This window comes from Apteryx mantelli, chromosome 9 (assembly GCF_036417845.1).
Source record: "Apteryx mantelli isolate bAptMan1 chromosome 9, bAptMan1.hap1, whole genome shotgun sequence".
Classification (NCBI taxonomy): domain Eukaryota; kingdom Metazoa; phylum Chordata; class Aves; order Apterygiformes; family Apterygidae; genus Apteryx; species Apteryx mantelli.
In genome coordinates, this window is record NC_089986.1 from 20,210,957 (window position 1) to 20,235,405 (window position 24,449).

The 24,449-nt window shown below is 36.5% G+C and overlaps 1 protein-coding gene across 1 annotated transcript in view; it reads right to left on the reverse strand.

Annotated features, from left to right (window-relative positions):
* Nucleotides 1-24,449, reverse strand: part of COL4A3 (collagen type IV alpha 3 chain) — a 67,649-nt gene that overhangs the window by 35,421 nt on the left and 7,779 nt on the right. The window contains exons 2-18 of the mRNA XM_067301465.1: nt 19,191-19,247; nt 16,217-16,306; nt 14,411-14,455; nt 13,883-13,927; nt 13,526-13,588; nt 12,715-12,768; nt 11,831-11,857; nt 11,126-11,203; nt 9,796-9,858; nt 9,330-9,365; nt 9,175-9,216; nt 7,634-7,711; nt 6,081-6,143; nt 5,794-5,850; nt 3,262-3,306; nt 1,710-1,763; nt 1,267-1,308 (exon numbers count right to left, since the gene is read on the reverse strand). Coding sequence (XP_067157566.1) covers nt 1,267-1,308; nt 1,710-1,763; nt 3,262-3,306; nt 5,794-5,850; nt 6,081-6,143; nt 7,634-7,711; nt 9,175-9,216; nt 9,330-9,365; nt 9,796-9,858; nt 11,126-11,203; nt 11,831-11,857; nt 12,715-12,768; nt 13,526-13,588; nt 13,883-13,927; nt 14,411-14,455; nt 16,217-16,306; nt 19,191-19,247 — 939 coding nt within the window. The remainder of the gene's footprint in view (nt 1-1,266; nt 1,309-1,709; nt 1,764-3,261; nt 3,307-5,793; nt 5,851-6,080; nt 6,144-7,633; nt 7,712-9,174; nt 9,217-9,329; nt 9,366-9,795; nt 9,859-11,125; nt 11,204-11,830; nt 11,858-12,714; nt 12,769-13,525; nt 13,589-13,882; nt 13,928-14,410; nt 14,456-16,216; nt 16,307-19,190; nt 19,248-24,449) is intronic.

The following is a 24,449-nucleotide window of genomic DNA, read 5'->3' on the forward strand; positions in this document are numbered from 1 at the left end:
AAAGAAAGAATAGTAAGACTGAAGAGAGAAGCATAGTGCCTCATACTGACCATTTGGTTAGAACAATGTTATGATTTCATTCATCAGTCTGATGTTGTGACAACATGAAGTCTCTCTAATCATATACTAATTTTTCACAAGCAGCCAGAAATGAAATTGCTACATGTGCGTAACACTACAGACCTGTACAAACAGATGGGGCTGAAACGTTCAGGTCAGTACCCTGCTCCCAGAGAACTCCTTTGTCTGTGGGTGCAGTCATACTGGCCAGGCACAAGCTGAAGACCCAATCATGAATATTAGTGTAGCATGAAATAAAAAATATATATATATCCTTGAAAGGAACCTGAAGGAATCACTTAGTCTATTCCACTGCCTCCAGGCAGCATCAGCTATATCCAAACCACTCTTAATTATTCATAAATAAAAAGGGACAAAATCATCTACTTTAAGAATATTAATGTTTATTGCAATGTCTGTTTTATATATGCATGTAATTAATTTATGGTAGCTTAATATTATGTTTCAAAATTTCTATAAATGACAGGCATAATCAAAATGCAATTAGCTATAACGCTGCTTTTTTATAATTACAAATTTCTTGCTCTTTTCTGGATTATTTTGCATGGGCACCACTACCTGAGAACAGGTATTATTTATGCCCCAGTATATACACATCATATTGAAATTTAAATGGACAACTACCAAAACACTAATTTGAAATGGAATATAAATGTGATTAAAATTAAAATTCACAATTCTTATTTTTGTTCTCTTCATTCTTAGAAGAGTAGTGTTTTTGTACTACTCTGTCAATATCACAAATGATTCAGCTTTTTAAAAGTTACCTGTTAAGAAATTGGGCAGAAGGTTTCCATTATGGCATGGAGATGACAGAGAAATTTTACTCACAGCACCTGTGTTTTTCTTTAAATGTCTTCTTGACATTTTAAAATTAACAGCACATTTGGAACTTATTAGAGTATCAGTTTAAAAATTAACTCCTGTGAATTTCTGTAACTGTTCTGTAACAGTCTAGTCTCCTGTCAAAATTGGTGGAATTGAGGTGAGGCCCTTATCTTGCATTCAGGTATACATGAAGGGAAGTCCCATCTCTGTGAAATCTCCAGCAATGATGCTACTTTGAGAAAACCGTACCTTGATTATAGCATCATGGGGCATCCATTATTGCCACATACAGTCAGGTTGGCTTATTTTTAGTCTAATGCTTAAAAAAAAAAAAAGAAGAAGATAATTTACACTTACTCGACCACAAGCTCCAGGTGGACCGGTGTTTCCTTTTGTCCCCTTCATTTGAAAACAGAAATGGGTCTTTAAGATTATTTATTAAAAATACACTCATGACATTTGATACCCCCTGTTACTTCAGTACATTGCTCATAACATGCAAGAAGGACTTCTGCTCCTGAAAAGTCCTTCATCACCATCTGTCTCTGTTCCTGACCCAACTATTCACCACATACTCAAGCCAAAAACTACAGGAGCACATCAGCAGGCATAGATAAACACCTGCTCAAACACATCATCTACTTCAGCTGATCTATTTCCTACTCAATGATATCACTAGTTGTCAGCTTTTAAGTAAAGTAAAACATACTGTATATGCAGTGATAAACAAGGCAATATATTAACCACAAACATACCCTACATTCATCCTCACAAGCAATGACAAAACCATTAGACAATACCTTAGCTCCTTGTTTGCCAGTCAACCCTGGTTTGCCCTGTTCACCCTTTTGTCCCTGCAGGTGACAGTACAGAATTATTAGGAGGGTTAATCTTTTACCACTGTCATCAATAGGATTAAAAATTGAAAGCTTTAATCTTTCATATTGATGGCAAGATTAATGTGACATGCTCAGGGAAAGAAATTTGTGAGAAACTCCTATGGAGATTCACTCACATGACTCAGTTTGGGATAAAGTTCCACATCTGTGCGAAATATCACACAGCTAACATCCAAGTCTGTCTTATTATGGCACATTCCACCATTCCCAAGGTGGAAACACTAGGGATAGCACAAGTGTAGGAGGCTCTGGTTTGTTTTCCCTCTGAAAGCTACTGTTTCTGAAAGAGCAGAAACTGAACACAATCTGAAACTCTCACATTCAGCGACTCCCTCTCCCAGAACTTATCCAGACTCCAAGACGATGCGGATCTCTCTCGAGAGGTCTCAGCAAGCCAGGATGGAAAATAGTGCAGACCACTGCTAAGGCTTTCTGCGAGTGTATATATGTGAGGAAAAGGTCCTTTGGCTCCTCAAAGGTTTACACAGTGGAATACGTTGCTAGTGAGCAAAGCAGAAATGGGAAGGGAACAATGACTTGCCTTTGACATGACAGAAAGTTTGCTTTCTGTTAGCTGAGTAGTAACACAGTAAAGCTTTGTGGTCTGTCATGCCACATTCTTTGTTGGACTGGAATGTGTTTAGACTGGGCACTGAGGTTGTTCTTACACAATGAAGAGGATGTTTCAGTAAAACGTACATGAAATCGGGCTATTCTGACAATAAGAGTTTTGATAACATATTTGTAAGGTCCCCGTGACCTAATGATGTTAAAGTGGAAGGGAAGTAAATATAAAAGAATTGATATTTAACCAATGGAATAAGGTATTTCAAATATATTTGAACAACTTTAGCTTCTAAATTAGTACATAAATGAGATCATTTTGGTTATAAAATGGCGTATTTAAAGAATCATATTTTGGCACTTTCTCCAAAATGACAATTTTAATATTTATCAGTCATCTTGATTCAGGCCAAAAAGGCTGCGAGTGTGACAGTAACTTTTCTTTGTAAGAGAAGGTCTTTGACTCTACTGATTAAAAATTATTCATTTTGCTTCTTGATTTCTGCTGAAGTGAAGGTATGACTCTTTTGCAAAAATTTCAATGTGACTGACCAGAGTTAAACTCAGCAGAGTTAATTTTGTGTAACTTAGTGTTCATTGGACCCCGTCTCAAACTCATCTGATAGTCAGCAGTAGTAACTGGTCTCTTGTTTATAGAGGAGAGACAAGGTCTATGTACTGAGCCTCTCTTCTGCATAAATCTATGGGGACATGATGTGTCCCAAGGCCAGTTGTACGAAAGGAAATGTTTCACAGGGTATGCAAATCGACATTTCCAAACCCATACTGCAATGGGAAAAAGCTGTAACAGGGAGATATGACCCTGATAAACATATTGTTACTTAAACATATGTTACTTAGAAAACATTTAGAAGGCTTCCTTCATTACCGGTAAGCCAGGTGGACCTGGGGCACCTTCTTTTCCAGGTTTACCCTACCAAAAATAAAAAGAAATATTCAAAAGAAGTGTCACTGCATTCTAAGAGCATAACAACTAAATGATGTGCATACAACTGTATTTTACATCTTTATGAATTTAGAAAAGCAAGTTAGGTTATTTTAAAAATGCTCATTATTTCTAATCATAACCAGTGTTCATAGAACTTTACAAAACAGAGAGTAAGGCATTCCTTGGACTGAAAAGCTAACAATGCGTGAGCCCTCCTCCTATGAAGGATTAGTGGAGGCAGACACTTCATCAGCACAAAGTTCCAGGGAAGCGCAGAAAGCTCAGTAAAAAATCAGGTCTCTGCAAAAGCAAGACAAACTATGATGAAACAACATAGTAGCTAGCAGGCCCTGTAACGGTGAGCATGGAAAGATACTGAAGGGAAAAAAGTACAAAAAACTTTCAGGAAATGGGGTTAAGAAATGCCTTGAAGAGAAATTACATAATGAAAAATGATAGGGAGTGCACTTCAAATGTAGTGGAAGTAGAGCAGTGAATGGAAAAGTGAGAATGGAAGGAGACAGCGTGCCAGAGATGTCTGCTGCTTTCTGTGGCATATAGAACCTCAGGCAGCCTTCTGCTGGGGTCCTGGCCTCTAATGTGGCTACAGTACATGTTGAATAATTCAGAACAACAACAACAAAAGACGACAATGGTAAGGGAAAGGAGAGGAGGGGGAAAAATGGGGAGAAAACAGAACAAAATGAGAACATAATTCTGGATAAGGGTACCTTATTTGGCACCTTAAAGGTGGAAATGTACAAAATGTGGTTTATTAAAACACATAGTAGGAGGGTAGTGACAAGATAAAAGGAGAATGAAAGATTATGAGGTCAGAACAACAGAGGAGAATACATTTTTAAAGTTTTTTTTGCACAGAATACATCAAGGAAAGAGTTGAAATAATTTTGAAAGAGATGGCCAGACCATGAGTTAAAATCTAAACATTAGAAGAAAGAGCAATACTCAAAAGATGGCAGAACTTAACAAAAAGTAGAAGTGGCAGAGCTGGCAATAACAATGCTGTCCCAACTGACAGAAGCATCTCAAAGTCAATAGCACAACATACTCCTATTTTCTAGCACATAAACTGTGCAATTATTTGATATTTTGTATTCATTTATGTAGTTAAAATACAAAAGGAAACATTTTGTTTTAATTTTATAACAGCCAGTCATGATGTGTTAACATGATGTGTATTCCCTTAGCATTCTTCAATGTCAATAGGCAGGAAAGCAAGGGTGCTCTACTACTTTCTCTTCAGACAAGAGAGGGAAAGGTCTATTAAGAAACATTCAAAAAAATACTGCCTGACAGGACAGGGCTCTTGCAAACAGATAACATGATACAGAAGCACAGAAGATGGAGGAAGAATAACGCACACTGAATAACAAGAGCTTTTAGTGCTTTACACCAGTAACTCAAATAGAAATGTAGTTTTTCATAACCTACAGGAGTAATAAAAAGTAACAAGCGAGTTGTTCTATAGCATCATCACTATAACTGAAAAAAAGTGCAATCTAAAGATAGTACTGACCCTGTCTTGCTACCCTTCCTTTTGTAAGTAAATTTATTGCAACTGCAAGGAGTATGGGAAAAGTTAATTAATGAATAAATAAATAATACATATGTTTGGATTGAATTAAATATTTAATTTTAAAATTATTTTTCTTAATATTGCTTTTAAAATGTATAAACCTGTATTTGGAATTGAGGAATCAAAACGTTTTGATTAGAAAACGTCACAAAACATTTTGATTTATTTAGGTATTTTAGGGTTGTCCCCTCACTACATATTAGATAAACTGATATGAATTCACACCAGGTTTAGTTAATAAGAATCTGCATCTTTTGGTCAGAAGTTTTTATCCAAAAATTTCAAAGCCGCTTTCTTTTCAAAATGTAGATATACTCAAGTAAATTATATTTTAATATATATACTTTTCATAAACATATGAAAAGAAAAAGAAAATTCATAAACATATGAATTTTCTAATGCTGCCAGTAGAATAATGTAAAATATTCTCCTGTTAACAGAATAACTCTCTTATGATAACTTCCTTGAGATCTTCCCATACCTGCTGGTTGAGTAGTTTCATGCAAATCTGCTACCTCAATTAAAACAAATGTTTTTATTCTCTTTTATTCAAACACTGGCACTACAAAGCTAGTATGTGGCCAGAAGAGTATATTTTTTGCCTAAGTTTTAACAGCAGAACCTTTACAACAAAACAAATGGAAATGCATTTACCATCAACTGATCTGTACCTCAGGTACTCATGGTACACGAACCTCTAAAGAACAGCTATTCGACCTTCAGATCTCAAGTCTGGTATAGCAGACAAAAGAGCTTTTGAACCACAGAAAATCTGCTCAGAATGGTGTTGAAACAAAAGCTGGAGAGCAACATCAGTGCAACACTGCTCTTCAGGGAAGACTAGCATATCAATATGTTCAGTTGTTTGCACACACCTGCACTCCGGGTTCTCCTCGGTCACCCTTTTCACTCTGAGAATCACCAACTGGTCCCTGTAACAAAGATGCCCCCAAAATGCACATATTTTGAGACTCTAAATTAAATAAATCTTCTAGCACTTTGTTATCTTCAGAAATTATAGAAGTGAAGTACAATTAAACTGTAATTGCTATTCATTAAAGGTCAGAATAAGTAGTGTAAATACTGGACTCTGAAGAGTACCATTTACTAGATGATACTGCCTGAATGTCTGGATTTTAGGGATTTACTTCAGGTCACTTACTGTAAACCCCACTGGCCCTGGGAGTCCTCTTGATCCTTTTTCTCCTTTCTCTCCTTTCAAGTCCTATCACAAGGAAAGTCAAAATTTAATACAGTCTCTTGGATTTTTCTGTGCTTACCAAAAAATTCAATTTTTACAAATAGGAAAACCTCATATTACCAACAAGTTTATGTAAGCAGAGATGGTTCTACTTAAATGTCTAAGAGACAGGAACTTCATATGAGTGCTCAGTCCATGTTGTCTGAATCAGGAACTGGCTCTGCACTTATTTCTAAACGTGAAGACTTCAAAAGGACCTACCTGTGGTTGTACACAGAAGCATGGCAGTAAATATCCAAAGGACTGGCAGCAAATCCCAAATGAAAAACAAATAAACCTCAGTTGCTCAGTGGAGCCACAGTTGCCTCCAATGTGTAAATGTCAGGGACTACCCATGTGATTGATGCCTCTGTCGGCTCAAGATTAGCTTGCCTTATTGTGTAGTACTATTATGTAGTGGGCCACATCCTAAGCTCATTGTAAAACCAAAGTTTACTACCTGGTCTACCTATTACCAAAGTCTATTACCTGGTTGGACTTATGACCCAAACTGTACATGTCAGGAATTTTGATTTTTTTTTTTTTAATCTGCAGCACTCTATGCCTCTGAAAAATTGCCATTCTCCCATGATACACTGCCACAGCTGTGACTGGAAAGTGCTCCAAGTGGTCAACACTTGATTTAAACAGGAAAGAGCTGCTATCCCTTAAAGTTGAACCTTGCTTACTCCTGCAATCTTTCTCTCTCCTCTTCACTAATGTCCTGATGCAGAATTCACTTTTTCTTTTAGCCCATAATAGAGAAGGTGGGTTGATAACTTCATGAAAATTAGATCAGGAAAACAGAGAAAAAAAATCAGGGAGAAGAGTTGTTCAGTAAATATGTGAAGACTTAAAATAGCAGTAGCTGATACACAGTTTTAAGTTCTTTGAAAGAGCAAAATAGAACATTTTTGATTTACAAAGTAACATTTAAAATGAAAGTTGAATCAGGGTATTTCTTTCCTCAAATACTTAGTTTTTCCAAAGCTTTCCATGAGTACCCATGTTCCACTAAAAAGAATGAGAAAATAAATGATTAAATGTATACCAGTATGTCGTAAGCTTTTCTGAAATGGAACTAGTAGCCGAGGTCCTGACACTTCCAGTGACAAGCCCCAGAGATTAACACAGCTGTGGCTTTGACGGCTATTCAGAAAGTCCATATTGATTTGGTCAAGCTAAAAGTGATTTATTTTTCACATACTCAAGAGTTTTCACACAGGTGGCTTACTAATAAGCATTTAACATTCCACTGGCATCATGCAGATGTGCATATGAATGCACAGGACTCAGCTGAGCTGGCTGCACAGACACGCTCTAAGAAGAGCTTACTATCTAAAAAACCAGTCAGAAAAAAGTTAGAATGGGCAAAAGGAAATGTTATCAGAACAGTGAAGATGAAGCTGTCTTTTCTCAAAGTAAAAAACAGTAAGATGGCTTATCTGTATCTGATCTTAGACAAATTTTACTACCGTCACGTTGTCTGGTCCACTTAATGTCACAATAACAGTTCCTGGTGGTCCAGGGGGTCCAGTTAATCCCGTGTCACCCTGAAAATAGAAAGAAAAATGAAGCAATTGGAAGTAATGTATTGTTCTTGTTTCAAATTACTATCCCTATTTTTTCAAATTTGTGAAAATTTCTCTGTCATTACACTTAGCCATTAATGAACTTAACATTTCTCTTTGCTTGTTATTTATCTTCCATAAAAAGGCATATGGAGGATTTAAGGCTTTTACGACAATCTTTTTTTGAGTGAGAAATTATAAAAATGTCTATACTCATTTGTGTTAAAGGATCTAGAATTAGCTTAAAGAGAAAGTATTTTTAATATTATTTACTTAAAAGTTATATGAACATTTTATCTCTAAATCACCTAAAAATACCCCCTTATAATTATTGTCATTTTTCTCCCAGTCTGATTAAGTCAGTCAATAAAATACATGCAGTGTCTTCGGTGATATCTGCAAACCTGCAGTCTACATACTGTAAGTAGATGATTGGAACATATTACTGACAGATACAACTGGCTTTCACGTGATCTTGACCTAAAACATTAGAATTACGGTATATTTTTTCATAAAGGATCTTATAGAACAGGAGAAGTCCTAAATGGGATATTTCGGGGGAGTTCAAAGGTCATCCATAGTTTTAAGGGATTTTAAGTGTGCACTTGAAACTTAACTGCAAAGAAAGTAACACTCCATAAGGAAGCAAGACACTCCATAGCCACCTGAGCTAGCATTCACTTGATGTCATCAATTCTATTTATAGAAATTTTGACAGGAAAATTCTTCCTGGTAATAATTACAATATTAAAATGAATCCCACTTTCAGATAATGCTGTTTCAGCCCACAGTTGAATCTGCACTGGTCAATTAGCATAACTGTGAGATGCTCCAAGCATTCAAAAGGATTCTGTAGGGACATTAAGACTGACTATGGATTCCTGACAATTGCAGGATCAGGTCCTAAAAAACAATATATTTGTCCATAGACATTTCTACTTAACATAAATTATATTTGACACAAAGTAAGAATATGAAAGACAAATCCTGGAAGGTTCTCTTAGAAAGACTTCCCTGAGTTTTTTTAGCATCATGAGGGCAGACATGGAAAAGATGTTGGCCATAAGAAGTTGTGAGTCTACAGATGCTATATATTTACCAATGTTTACCTGCTTGGTTAAGCATTTAGGAACACTGTGTGCTAATGATATATAAATTAATTTAATGAGATATGTTAGTAAATATTAACTGCTGGCTCCTCTTAAACTATGAGCCTGTTTCTACCCTACTATCAGGAAGTTTATATCATCAGCTCTTATGTGGAAACAGTTTGTCCTTAGATATAAATTGCTGTGCTCCCATATTCCAATAAGACTTTCACATACCTACTGAAAATTCTTTATTTCACAGTACTTACTTCCCCAAACATGTCACCACAGTATATCAGAAAAAGCAGAAAATGGAAACAAAATTTAAAAAATGTTTTAAGCGTTTTATACAATTACCTTTCTTCCTTTGTTTCCTATTACTTTCATTCCCATGAGACCCTGTGAAAGAGACCCAAATGTTAATGATTTATTTTAAAAAATACCAATAAAATGTATAAACTGATGTTACAGTAAAGAGGAATTTTTCATTTTTATTACCAATCTGAGACTACCTTAGGTCCTGGAGGTCCTGCTCTCCCTGGCACTCCCTACAGAAAAAAAGATGCATAGTGTAAAATACTACGATCTTCAGCACCAATTTAGGCCAGTTAATTAGGCCAGGGCATTTCTGCTTACTCTACCAAGTTCTACACAGGAGGTTCCAAATACACAATTTTCACCTGTGTTACATCACACTTTTATTCATTCTTCCACTTTCACAACTACAATTTGTTGTGAAAGCAAGGGGCAGCAGAATGTTTACGTGGTCTGGTTTGCAACAGATATCTCTCTACAGTTCTACGTAATGTGAATTTATGAGTAATTATTTGAAAATGAAAATTTATTCCTAACTGGATGAGAATACCTTTGAAAATGTGGAAATTATCAAGCATAAAAATAATCAAAAGAAACCGGAAAAAAAAAAATCAGATGTGTGCGTGAGGTATGGATTTCACATACCCACAAGTTCATACTCACTGAAACTCCCGGAGGGCCCTGTGGTCCAATTTCCCCAGGATATCCTTGAATACCCTGGGAACCCTGTATATTAAAAAAGAAAAAGGAATAAATGCCATGGCAAGATTATGAACAACTCACAATGCTAAATTCAATGAACTGAATAACAAACAGAGGAGCAGCATCGTCTTTGGATTTCCTTTTCATGTCTCAGGATAATATAGAAGTATAATTCCTCCTCACTGCATCATTGGTTGGTATATGATTTGAAACATGAAAATATGTTTCTACTCTAAAACTAAATTACTCAAATGGGAGTGTAAGTCCTATTTAATGCAACTATGGACATTCTCATATCCACATAATCCTATTGTTAACCCTATTAAGCCTTTAATTTCTAGGATATTGTATGCAATAAATTCTATACTTTAAAACTTGGAGAACTAAAAACATTTATTTTTAATTTAATGCAATGTCCTCCATTTATTGTAAGGTTTAAAAGAAATGTCTACGCTGTTTTCTTCTATTAATCTATGTTTTGTAAATATGGATCATAGTGTCTTGTACTAATGCTTCCCTAGAAGCTGAGCCAGAGTAATTTTTTCAGTCTTACCGCATGTGGCAGTTGTCTCTATTTCTAAAATACTTTTGTTTTTCTCTATCTCTTGTGTATCTGTTTCAAGACCGGGTGATCAGAGCTGAGTACAACATTCTGTGTGGAAGTATACCATTGACTGTCATGACAACATTTTTGTTGGTATTTTTTTCCAACACTTTTCTTTAAGTATCCTAATATTTTCTTTGCTTTATGTCATCTCCTGCCCACTGACGAAGATGTCTTTATTAAATTGCTCCCACTGATACCCAGATGTTTTTCCTGAGTGGGAAACCAGTAATGTATATAAGCTGAACAAATTATTACTTCCGAAGTACATTAGCATGTATTCATGAAAAATAATTTCCATAGCTATCTGCACATCTATCTGGCTTGACTGCACCACTTTAACATATACTAGAATTTTCACTCATTTCAGTTACTTTAAATAACTATATATGATCGCTCATGTTGTCTGCCACCTGACTTTCCCATCCCACTTTTCTAACACATGATGGAGACTACTGGTTCTGACGACAAAACTAATTACTACTGACTTCATGTACTCTAAGTGTTGAAAAGTCAGAAGAAACCTTTTGTATATATTATATTAACCAGATTATATAAAGTTAATAATATTTAGAGACACAGAGTTATTTTCCGGTTTAGAAATTAATGATACATATTTGTAAAATTTTATACAGACATACACATATACATAAAAAAATATATATCACCGTTTGAATTCTGAATTACCTGAAGTCCAGGCATTCCAGGCAATCCAGGGTCACCTTTTGCACCATAGTCTTGGTTATAGCCATCTACAGGGCACCCCTGGACAATTAAAAAAAAAAGCACAATAAGGTTATGCTGTAGAACACTTCACTGGAGCTTAGACTTCAAGTCTTCTAATGCAGTATGTGGGGGAAAAAAAGCAGAATCAGAATTCCATAATAATGGCAACTGCCCACTATGGATAGTTCTACCTTTAAAAAAGGGTTTATTAAATAGAATGTACCGTTTTCAGGCATATCACTCCAAAATGTTAGAAGTAGTTTTCATTTCAGACATATATACTTCTCTCATCCACAGTCCCGACCTTCTTAAATTTGTTTTTTTTTTTATTTTTTTCTTTTAAAATACTCTCTAGTGCATCTGTAGATTTCCATACAAATTTGTAAGCTGTTTTGGAAAGGGGCTTAGTTCTTTGTTTGTTTTGAAAGGGATAAACTTATGACATGCAGTAACAGTAGTTAAAGGAAAAAGAAATACTGTGTTGTACTCCAGGGTGAACGTGACTAGTACAGACCAGGCACCAGAGTTTGTGGATCCTTCTTCTGGAAAGTAAACCTTCTATTTCCCGTGGATGAAGACATCAAGAACTCTTTTCCAGCAGCAAATATACACACAGAATTTTGATTACCAATGAATAGTTCACATAATATGCTGTAAATAACTGACCTTTTCTCCTTTGATGCCAGGGATACCCTAGGGAGAAAAACAATAATTATATTACAGAAGCAGAAAGACAAGAGAGACAATGGTGAAAGGAGACATTCACAATATTCTCTAAGTGCAATGATCTCCGTGTATAGCCACATACAGGTTTGCTGTGCCAGACTTCAATTTCAGAAGAAAGGGCATATTGTCAAAAAATAGCCCAGTCTCACAGTCACAATTTTACAAGTGAATGCAGAACAGTTTTGAAGCCTGATCTTTAAAAAAAAAAAATCAGGAGAGCTGGTAGAGTATTAAAGATCACGTTTAGAAAGTATCAGATTTGAAGCCAATGAAACTTGACAGGCAGCATTCTTTTTTCCATTTGCTGTTTAGAAGCTTTTTTAATATATATTTCTACAGAGAAAAAACAAATCCTAGGGTTAAAGCAATGGAGCCATAATCAGAAGACCTGGCTTTGATTCCTGGTTCTGTTATTGACTTAATTAGGCCATATACTCAAAGATATTTAGGCATTAACTGAAACTGGAATCTATTAAATACATATTGGACACCTTTTGAAAGTTGAGTGGTAAATCTTCATGAATATCTCTTGAGACTGCAGTTTCAAATACCCAGCTTGAGACACTAAAGAGCTAACAGCAGTTGATGAATTTGCATGCATTCATTGCCTAAGAAGTCAAGGCCCAACATGCAACAGATTAGATATCACTTTCAACCTTTGTTTCTTTTCCCCACAGTTTTTATATTAATAAAATAGGATAACTATATTTTTCAACCCATAAGTAAGCACTGTTAAGACCAGTTAATTTGAGGCTTTATGCTCTTCCAGTGAATGGCGGTATCTGGTAGAAATGCACACAATCATGAACTTCACAGACACCTACTGGAACACCTGGAGTACCTCTTCTACCTGGAGGACCTGGAAAACCTCGATCGCCCTGGAAGTAGTAAGGGTGACTGTTAATGAATATTACTATTTGGATACTGATTTTAATAGACGTGATCACAAAAGATATTTTTACATTATCATGCTAAAATTATAAGTTGCATTATCACTAGATTTGCTAAGTGGGTCACAGCCCGACTACGCGTGTCTTGATCTCTTGCCCATTGACCAGGCTTTACTGGCCGTGTCAAACTACTGTTTCACCAGAAAAGTATGATTCTCTGTAAAGGGCATTCTTCTGACTTCCACCTTCAGAACGCTGAGAGCCATCAGCAAAGCAAAACAAGTAAACAGCCTGCAACATTACATTACGCCTTTTCTATTAATTCCTTTCAGGATGCATGAATTATCAACCGCAAGCTAGATATTGGTGAGGTAAAATTAATTAACTATCATCTCTTTTATAATCTCTTTCAATAGAAAGACTGGTTGGGCTAAACTGATTAGATCTTCTGAACTTCTAATGAAAGAATTTTTATCTGTCAAAACAGCAAGTATCAGGTTATTCTTAACTTTTTGACAAAGGCCACTAACATGTATTACTAAATTATCTATCTTACACACAAAAGTAGCACTTTTTCTCCCTCTGGCTATTGTCATGATTGAATATTGTCCTAGTCAATAAAGTCATAAACCAAAACAAATCAAAATTGTTGTATATTGGGGGAAAAATTAGGAATACTTTTTGGCCATTCCTAAGCATAGCCAAACACAATCCTCACACTCATAACATGCAGCTTGATTTCTACCTTTGTGCCATTGCATCCTGGAACACCCAGGCGCCCAGGAGGACCAACAGTTCCCGGCTCACCCTACGAACAAGTGCAAAGTTGACATAAGCTTTGTTTTTGCACATTCATATTCCCCTATAGCAACACTGAAACAGTTTATGTTGGAGCAGAGTTTCACAAAGACTTGACAGATTACGTGTTCTTTAACCATTACAACGAATAAGAACCGCTGATGCTAAGATCGTTATCTCTAGGTTAATTGATAGAGACGATGCTGATGTTGACAGCAGAGTGAGCATGTTTGGTTGAGGACATTTGCATACTGAAGACTGTGTTAAGAGAGAAATTGGTTAAATCAGATTTGCTTTTACTTACTGGAAGCCCGGGGGGACCTGAAAATCCAGGTATTCCTGGGACTCCCTAATGATATAAAAACAGGAGGAATATTACGAATATTAGGGAAAAGCTCATGATGCGATTTTTTTTATTCTATTTGTGAGAATGAATTTGAGAATGATTCTATCAAAAGATTGTTGTTTAATTACTTTATCTTTCTTAACCTGACTTCCTCTGAATGTGTAACAAGTATAATGGTAGCCTATGGACTATTAAACATAGATAAGACCCCCCAGCTCAAACAACCCCCTCCCAACATCCCTTTATGGAATTCTAGTTTGACTCATTCACAGCACTCACCAATACTAAATACATACAGCATGAACCTTGTCTATAACGTGTAGCAAAAAAAGGCATAAGTTCTAAAAACTAGAGAGTCGTAAGTTTTAAAAAATACATTAAAATCATATATAATGTATTGTTTCTATTTTTCACAAATTATTGAATCAAGTTAGCATTTAACATGACAGTAATACATACAGGTTTGTTTAAAACAGAAATACTTACTCGTATACCTTTAGATCCAGGTAACCCTATAAGCCCTGGAGAACCCTAAACCACAAATGAAAAACAACTTATTTCAATATAATTGATATACTGCACATATACCAATATAACATGCACCAATTTTCAATACTAGTACCAACACATGCACATAAAATTATATAAATAAAGACATGATTTGTCCACTATAGACACTAAAACAAACGTTTAAGACTACTTGCACAAATCCTGGCCTCTTGCTCTTCCTTTCAGTGTTTACAGGGGATATATATCTCATCACAGGTCAAAAAATAAAAATCAGGGTATGTTGAGAAAGCAGCTGCTATGAACCTGTTCAAACTCTGAGACCTGGAAGTGCTTCTCTGGGAGGAAACAGCCACAAGCCTCACTGGTACTCAGGAGAGCTTCTGAGCTCCCAGGCAGGGTTGATGTTCACATAGTGATCAGGTATTTGCATACACCAGCCACTCTCCCCTGCAGCGTTTGCATGGAAAGGAAATCCAGAGGCTGAAAGGGAGCTAAACAGGATGGGAGAGCTGCAGGAAGACAGTGAAGCATGCCACAGCACAGTCCGGACAGAACCTAGCTAGAATTGTTTCAAGAAACTTACAGCTTTACTGATAATAAGGAGCAACTTTTATTTTACCCAGAAAGGAAATGGGGAACTGAACAGAACTGCACAGCTCCTAAAATCCTGGGTGGCACTCATTTTAATATAATGCATAGGCCTTGGAATAGGAAAAGCTACTTGGAATACACCATGATATACAATACTCAGGCTAACAGAGATACCCTTGCTGTTTAAATTATCCTTATTTCTTGCCATTTTTTCAGAAGTTGTTATCACTTATTGAAGGGGAAACGCTCTATTAAATGCTTCACAATGAGTTTAAATAAATGGCTCATCAACATATGTGAGCTCCAATGCAAATATCAGTGCCACAAAGTTTTTTTTTTTTTAAAAAGGAAATAGGATAGACTATTGCAACAACACCCAAAAGAGAATTATAAACAACATTTATTTAAAGGTGTGGATAAGGGCTGGGAGGGCTGGGGGCCACATTATGCAGGCCCGAGACATGATGTGATTGTGGCAGTTCCTTTGGTCTTTCTTCCTGATTTATACTGTGGCTGCGTTCAGGCCATACTTACACACAAATAATCTATTCATCAAAGAGTCAATTTATTGATGACAACAGGAGTGATGTTCCTCAAGACAAATATAAATAAAATGATTTTTAATGAGTAATATACTTGCTCTTTCTATTCCTTCAGGCCTCTGTTTTAGGGATTGGGGAAAGAAAGCCAAAGCTACTCTCCCCATACTCTCCCCATACTGCAGGCAACTGTGACACTTGATATTACCTAAACAGAGCAAGATCTCTCTTAAAATTCATCTATTCATTCAATTTTTCTTAAATCTATTTTGTTTCATTATTTGTCTCAGCAGTAGCTTGTTTCCTCTATTTCCAGCAACTGATGTCAGAGTGCACTGTTAAGACAAAATTGCAGTTATGATGCTATAAATCATTTAGAGCCACGTGCATTCCCTCTGGCAGGTCGGTCCAGATGCTTTAGCACTGGCCACCAGATAACTGACAAAAAAACCCCACGTTCATATCAGCTACTCAGTCAAATATGAACACTGAAGCTGGTGACCACACACACCACACCTCACCAAATGGGAGACTGAAAAAAGGTTTCATTTTTCGACAGAATTTTTAACTCTGTCACAACTCTCTTTCACAGATGAACACAAATGTAGTCTCTCTTTCTCTCTCACGTGCACACACACGGATGGGAACCTACTTTAGGTCCTTGTGGCCCTGGGGGCCCTTCCGGGCCAGGAAAGCCTCTAAGACCAGGTGGACCAGGAATGCCAGGAAAGCCTTTTTCGCCCTGTAAACGTTAAGAGAACGTAGTCCTTAAAACACCCTTGAACTCTCCTTGTAATTACTTATTTCTAAGGTTTTCATTATTTTTTGTACCTCTTAACATATATTTGTCTACTACCAGATTACATTATCCTTGACCATACTGACCTGTTCTTGTGGTCCTGCCTATGTGCTGTCTAGGCCAGGTGGTACCACTGAATGTAAGATGGTAGTAAGTGTGGGTGAAGATACCAGCAGATGTCAGTACTCAAGTTTTTGTAGAGTACAGAAGTTAACTGGCAGCATAGAAAGTTTATTATGCAGCTGATATACATTCCTTGTTAATGTTTCTACAATGTGCTTAGCCCATATGAACAACACAAACCTGAAACCATCCTGGCACTCCCAATCTGTAGTTGGCAAATTTAATGGCTGCTTCTGTACAGAAGGGTCAGTTCCAAACCATCAATACACCTCTTTATGCAAACCATGTAAAGAAACAGTAGGAGTCAAATACAACAAAACTGTTCATATGGAATAAAAAGGCATTTTCTTTAAGAGGCAACTTTTTTTATTCTAAGTCTCAGAGATGAAGCCACCCAACCCCTTTTTATGTTTTTTTTAAGGTCAAGTTCAAATAACCAAACCATGCAGAGGAAACACAGAAGATTAAAGCTACAGTTACTGGGGTAGTTTTTTAGTTAAATATAATGAAGATGCAAGTCTTATCCTTGTGAAAATACAGTGCTTCAAGCTTAGAAACTCACAGAAAAAAGTTTCAGCTCTACAGATAGCAGCAATTCAGTGTGCTGAATTTTACATCAGTGAAGAGTTGCCTGTTCAAGACCTTTTACAGCACAGCAGGACACATGACAGAGAGGATGGGGTTATCAGTTCTCTCAGATCCAATTTTCCTATGGCTTTATCAGAGGGGAGTTGTTACACAAAAAATTATGTGAAATGCTGCTGTGTAGAAATTCTAGTATCTCATTTTTAGATGTACAAGAGAGAGGATTCAAAGGAAGCCTTGGGGAAGTGAAAATACCTTGGCTTGTTCCTTCACTAGTTCTATCCCCTCAAAATCCCCCAAACCGACCAAATTTAAAATAGCTTCTGAATTTCAAAAAAAAAAAAATTAGAATATATAAGCATAGAAGATAATCCCGGAGTACCTGAACACAACTGAAAGATGAGGAGTGCATTATGAAGTACCTGTGAGCTCTGAATTATAAAATGGTATAGCTTTTTACAACAAATAGTTTAGTTATTTCATCTAGCACAGTGCAAGAAAGGCAAAAAAAAAAAAAAAAAAGCTATACCAAGATTTGCCACTGGAGGGGGTGAGGGACTAACGCACAGAAAAATGAATCAAGCCCTTACTTGATCTTCCTCTACCGAGCCTGCTGCCCCCTCATAGCAGCAGTGAGAGTGTTCTCCATCTACAGAGCAGCAGTCTGCTCTTCCCAACACCTTCTCACATCTCCATACAGCACAAGCAATTTTATCCTCGCTTTCTTATTGACAGATCAGCTAAGGTCTTGGACAATTTCTTAAGATTCTACAGTTATTAAAACATACTGATTAATTTAATTGCCCTGATTTGCCAAAGCTACCTGAAAACCTTCACCAGGGTAAACAATGACTAACTATTACCTATTAAGTGCTCAGCTGATTTAACATGCAACTGATGAAGATAAGTTGCTGGTGTTCATTTTTATTAATATTTCGCTTTTAGTGGGCAGCTTAAGTTATTTTTTCTAATTTTTCAATTGGTCCCAATTTATACTGGTTAGATCAAAGTCAGGTTAGACAAACTAAGAACATGAAAAATACACAAAGATTTATAGACATGAGTATTCTCCTTTCCCACTTATGAAAATATGTTTTAATAATGAACGTGTAATTTACTTTCGGATAACTCTTCTCCACCACTGAAATTGAGCTTCTAAAGGCAAGACTGGTAGTGCAATATGACATACTTTCTTGGCAGTAAAAGTACAGGAGGAAGATACAAGTAATTCTCTACCAGCCAGATGTATGGATCAGTGAGACTAATAGCAACTCTAAGCTTATACAGACATCCTAGGGTTGCACAGCTGGAACCTATTTTTAAGGTTTAGTATGCCAATCATTGTGTTCAGAATTAGCCTGAATTACAGCCATGATTTCTTTAATAATGTCCCCTTCATTTTTGCATCAGTTGTTTTCCAACTACAAGCAAGAGTTTGAAAGAATTTTTGGCATTTGTGTAATTCAGATTTGTTTAAAAGCCACACAGAAGTTCTGCCAAGCTACTATTGGCAACAGGCAGAGCTACAGCTCTGTTACTTTTGACTTGACACTGTTCCCTAACTGCTGGCAAGGTGTTTCTGAATAGGGCCCAGAAACTCATCTCATCTTGGTTTGCAGGAGACTTATCTGTTTAATACTAGCACGCGTAGCTTCCCTTCAGGATCCAGAAAAGGTTGGGAGCTGTGCAAGATCCAAAGATGGAGACAGGGAGGCTCTGAACATGACTCTGTTGATGACGATATGAAATTTGTAATAGGAAAGCTGCTGCCAGGGTACTGTTGTCTGTGGGCATTTGTTAAGAGTTTGTAAAAGGGACCTAGTGCTTCAGACAGTTCTTCTGCTGATATTTGAATACCATGCAACACCTTAAACATGAACTAATGCATTTTTTAATTAAAAAAGTATGTAAAGGTCTTCTTAGTTAAACAGTGCATCTAGAGTTATTTTAACAGATATTTTGTAAGGTAATGTATTCCTCTTACAATTCTCCACAGACTCTGTTGACAGAACACCATCACAAAATAAACCCACTCACTGTGTGTGTAAGTTCAACTAATATAGTAACAATTTGCTGGTATAAACTAATCTTAAGAAGGGAAAAATGTATTTCCTCTTACCTTATTACCTTTCATGCTATCACAAAAGCAGGGACTTTTACCTTTGCATACACAGTTCTGAAAAAGAAAAAGATAGAAAATTTATAAGAAAATTATTCTTTTCATTGTGTTCTTTGGTGAAGGACAAATTAGATCTCAGAGGTTTTATTAAGATGTCTGGAGTTTAAAGCCCTTCCTGGAGGGCAGCATCTGTGCAGCATCCCAACCTGTTTGGCTCTGTGACCTCAGTTGCCAAAATATGGCACACTTATTTGGAAGCAAGAAGAATTTGGGAAAATTCAATAACTAAGTATAAAAAGATACAGTTTTTATTGTTCACACTCAAGTTAAGTGGAAAAAAAAACCCAAGGAAGTTCAGCATGTAAATGGACAGCCAGCATGACTCTAAATTAGCTAGCACCTGTACTACGAAGTTTTAGTAGTGTGGAACTCAGCAGCGCTGCAAAACACGCCTGAGATCCTGGGTGAACATGAGAATACTTAACCCCTCTATGCCCTCTTCCTGCTACAGCTCTCATGTGCTCTAGCCCAGTTCCGCTAGCATAACTCTGCAAAGGATATTTCCACACTCATGTAGACATGTCCTATGTCACTGGAATGGAGGAGAAAAACAATAATCCTTTATTAACATAAATATTATATATACTAAAATATCATTAAGATTATCAAAGTTATGTATTTCACACAAATGTGGAAAAAATGTATTTATTGTCCTTCTTTGTATACTTAAACTCTTTCCTTCATTTTTGAAGCTTTTGCTGAATGATTTCTTCAATTGTACCACTCTAGAAAGAAGATTATTTTTCAGATCATCCCCTCATTTTAGTACCTATAAGTCTATCACTATGACTTATACTGTGGTACAGCTCCATTGAATAAGGGGCCAAATATCATATATTGGTTATAAAGAATTTTTTGAGTTGCATAAAATTCAGATAAGAAAGAAGAACTGTATTTTTGCTTACAAGATTACAGCCTTTAAGATGGTATGATATGAAATATCTATTTAGATCTTGAAGACAGAATTAATTAACCCCTACAGCTGGTCATAATACAACAGCAGCACTGTTCCAAATTTATAACTTTTCCAGTGGCGTTCTCAAAGAACAGAAGACAAAATGAGAGAGGAAAAAGTGTTCTCCATGACATTTTAAAAGGATAATGTCAGTGTTATTACATTTGAATCTTCCTATAGCAGTATGTTCAGGTAAAACATTTTACAGAACTGGAAAACATCTTTCAGACAGTCCTTTTCTTCCCACAAGCTAGAATGAATTTCATCTATCTTCATCATTCAAAAATGAGGTGTCCGGTCTCAGGAAACTGCCTTCATCTCCTGTACAGCTGATCTTGTCTGTCTCTTTCCGTTGACTATGGAAGAAAACTCAACATCTACCTGGGAACAATTCCTCCCATCTCTTTTAGGCCCCTCTTTCAGAAAGGTACCCAAGGTACCTTTCCAGGTACCTGCTGCAGGTACCTGCTGTTCTCTTTTGACTAGGCAACTACTGTCAGTAGCTGCTGCTCTTGTAGGTGGCTGAAGTTAGGTGAGATGAATTCATGCAGGGGGGATTCTGCAAGAGAACAGCTATTGAAATATTCATTTGCAAAATAAAACAACGTGGAATCAGCTGGCCATGAAAAATCCTCCAAGAATTTATGATGTCTGTATGGGTTCCTCTAGACAGATTAATAGGTGATTGTTTGATGTTTCTAGCTAGACTTCCAAAGAGTTACAAACATTAAATACTTAATTTCTTGGCATATATAAAGCTTCTTTCTTCCCCCTGATCTGACAGCTACAATTTAAGTAAAGTGGCACTGCATCTGGAATCTGGAAAACTAAGCTGACATGTAAAACAGAAGCCATGTGACTATGTTACCTTCACTTATTCTTATCAATGTAACTAAATCAGCAGAGACACAAGAACAAACAGTAGCTCAGAACTAACAACAAGCAGTATCCTGATTTCTTCTCTGTGATGCCTATTAGTTTGACACTGGGTAACCTAACCCTATAGCTCAACTGGGCAGGTCTGCATAGGGGTCCACAGTCACAGACAGAACTTCTGTTCCTTTGGGCAAACAACTGCCTTTACAATCACGGAGAGCGTGACTTGCACCTATTGCAATTCTTTTTTCATAATTCTCAAACTTGTACTACTGTAAGTTCATTTTTATCAGAGCAGTTACTCTTAGATTATATTTGCGTTATTGAGAGATTGAAACTTATTACTAATCACTAGGCAAAAGTCTGTGTACAGAGTAAACCAAAATACATATAGAAAAGTAGCTGTAGTAGTAGGGGATAGTAGTAGGTGATTATGCTTATTAATACAAGCAGTCTCCTACGCTTTATGGTGCAACTGTTGTCTATCAGATATTTTTTATACAGACTATTTCCCTTCCACAGCATGAAAGTTGTACTTTTTTGCAAAACCTACATAGTGGTGTATTTAACAGATGGCAACCTCAGTTCAACCTAAGCAAATGGTAGTATTTTAGAAGTAATCCAGGCCTGCTGAACAGAATATAGCTAATTACTCCCTCAAACCAGCATTACTTTTGTTTATCAAGTCACGCTGGTATGACTAGAAGAAAAGGTTTTATTCAGATATATATTTGCTGATTGTAGATGAGACTGCCAAAGTTCATTGAAGGTAAGTAAAAATGAAAACTACAAATTCTTGTCAAGCCCCCTTCTAGAGGAAAGGGGCACCAGACACGACTGAGTCCAGGAAAGATGTTGTTTACAGAGGAAAAAATCATTAGAGTATTCCAGATTCTCTGAATTTATTCAGTGTAACTGAGAGCAGATTCTGGCTGACATTTGAGAGCTTTCCTGATAAATACCCACAGCTGGCTTCCAATCTTTCTAATACTGGTTATTTACCATTATAATTCTATAGACCTTCATGGAGCTGCACCTTACTTTTCCCCTGAAAGTGAAGTCAGAAGCAGATTCTTTACAGTATTTGCATGCCAAGCATAATTTTCAGCACACAGAGAAATCACCAAGAGAAATCACTCTTAAATATTTCAGTCATAATAGGTATAATCTGATATGTACAGATCCAGAAGAAACTTGTTTTTTTAATTTATAATCACAGATTATCTGATGTGAAGTTAAATGCATGAACATATAGAAATTTATGGTGCTATATAATTAATCAATGTTGTTAAACTATTTGAAGAAAAAGAACCTTTGCTCTTCAAGAAGTCATAATGCTTAGAACTTGTTTAGTTTGCTGTTAGTTTCAGATCAATTCAGGTGTGTTTGTGTTTGCATATAAGTTGAAACTAAGCTGAAAAGACCAGAGATGATTTTACATTACACAGTTAATTAGACAACACTAAATGTTTTGGCATATGATTTTTACATAAGATTAGATTACTGCTTCTGTAAAGGAGCTTTGAACCAAAAAGTCATTGTTCACTTATACTACTGATGTTGTCTGGATGTTTCCACATCCTTGCAAGATGGCTGAATCTCCTTGATCAAAGGTTCACCATAAAACAATAGTATATTGCTAGGTCATAGGATAAGGAAGTTTAATAATAATTACCAACAGTTTATTCAAAATCCTCAAAATAACATCTACTTAAGTAGATGCCACAGCACAGCCATAGGTTTACTTTGTTTTTCAGTTCTGTGACTTTTGTAATAATCACCTACATTTAATTTAAAATATTTAAATACTGTAGATGGAACTAGATTTTTGATTTAAAACACTGAGGCCAAAGAACAAAGCCAGATACTCAACTGAATCATGAATCAAATGAAGTGACCAACGAACCAAAAACCCTCCCCAAACTCTGCTATTTTGGAGTAATTTATAGAGGAGATCCTTTCAAAAGTCAAGTGTTTTGGGTGACACTAGTAGTTTTTTATGTATATGTCGTGACAGTTATAAACGCTATCCCCTCCTTGCAGTGGTTCCTGCTTTGTTCAGTGGGCCACTCCACAGCTGGGGCCTTCTGTAAACTCACCTACAACACTGAATTGCACATCCCACACTGTGGTGTTGGACTCTGTGAGGCTCTGACCTCTTCCTGCTCCCAATCCAGAGACTAATCTAAGCATCTGCTTTAAAAGTGCTGCTTGAGTCTTCTCCTAGGCTGAATCCTTCAAAGAAATGACAAAGAAAGACAGAAAAAAGAACATACTACAGACTACGCTGTCACTTGCACAGAGCTTCATGTAGATTCAGCATGGCACTACTGCTCCTAACATTGCAGCTGTGGCAACTTAAATTGGAGTATCACAGAGAATCTCACGTAGTTCAATGTATATTGGCAATACAGCTAATTATATGAAGGATGTCAGAGAAAGTATTTAGGGATGTTGTTATTAAACCTGAATATGTCAAAGGATAGCAGGTGTTAATGCAAGGAAAAAATAAGCAATGATAGGCATTTCTATCAGTAACTTGGACTGAGTTCTGACGCTTACATCTGTTGGGCAATACAGGGATACAGAGAGTGGTTTAAAGGCAGAGGAAGAGGGAGAACAGGCAAAATGAGACAGAGACGGTAATGAGCCAGTACTCCTTCACTGATCTCTTTTTGGAATGACACGTATGATGACAAAGTAGTCAGAATACGTTTGCTTTTCCAGATCTGGAGAAGATCAGAATAGGTCAGCTATAATTAAAAAATATATACATTTATATTGAAAATACTGCACCTAGGACAGCCAGCCAGCAAGGGATGTTCCTGCAAGATCAACCACCATCTTTAAATATGTTTCACATGAAGCCTATGTAGTTACCAGGAGCTGTGTTTCAGTGCCATGTGGTATTACCACCGCCAAGACGACAGTGGAGGACTAATAAAGACACTCAGAGGAAAGCTTAGATGAATTTAAATGTATTTTTTTAGAATACAGTAATCTGGTTGAAGTGGGGCTCAAATTTACAATTTTGGTCTGATTGGTCTTTAATTTCATGGGTGAACTCCACTGATTCCAGAGATAAATTCTGGTTAACATAAATCAAAATTACTGTGCAAAATGGGGAATTTTAAAATGAATTAAGAGCAGGACAAGTGATATCCATTAATTACAATGGCCGGTGGGAACAGTCCAGGAGTCTTCTCTCAAGTGCATGCTAAAGCCATCACTTTCTTGCCTAAGTGATTCTCATGGCTGATCAGGCTCATTATTAAAAATCCAAGGCTGATTTTTTATTTAAACTTGATTTTTATTAGCATATCACCTATCCTCTCATTAGGTCTTTATCTTCTAGGGTCGCTAAAGTA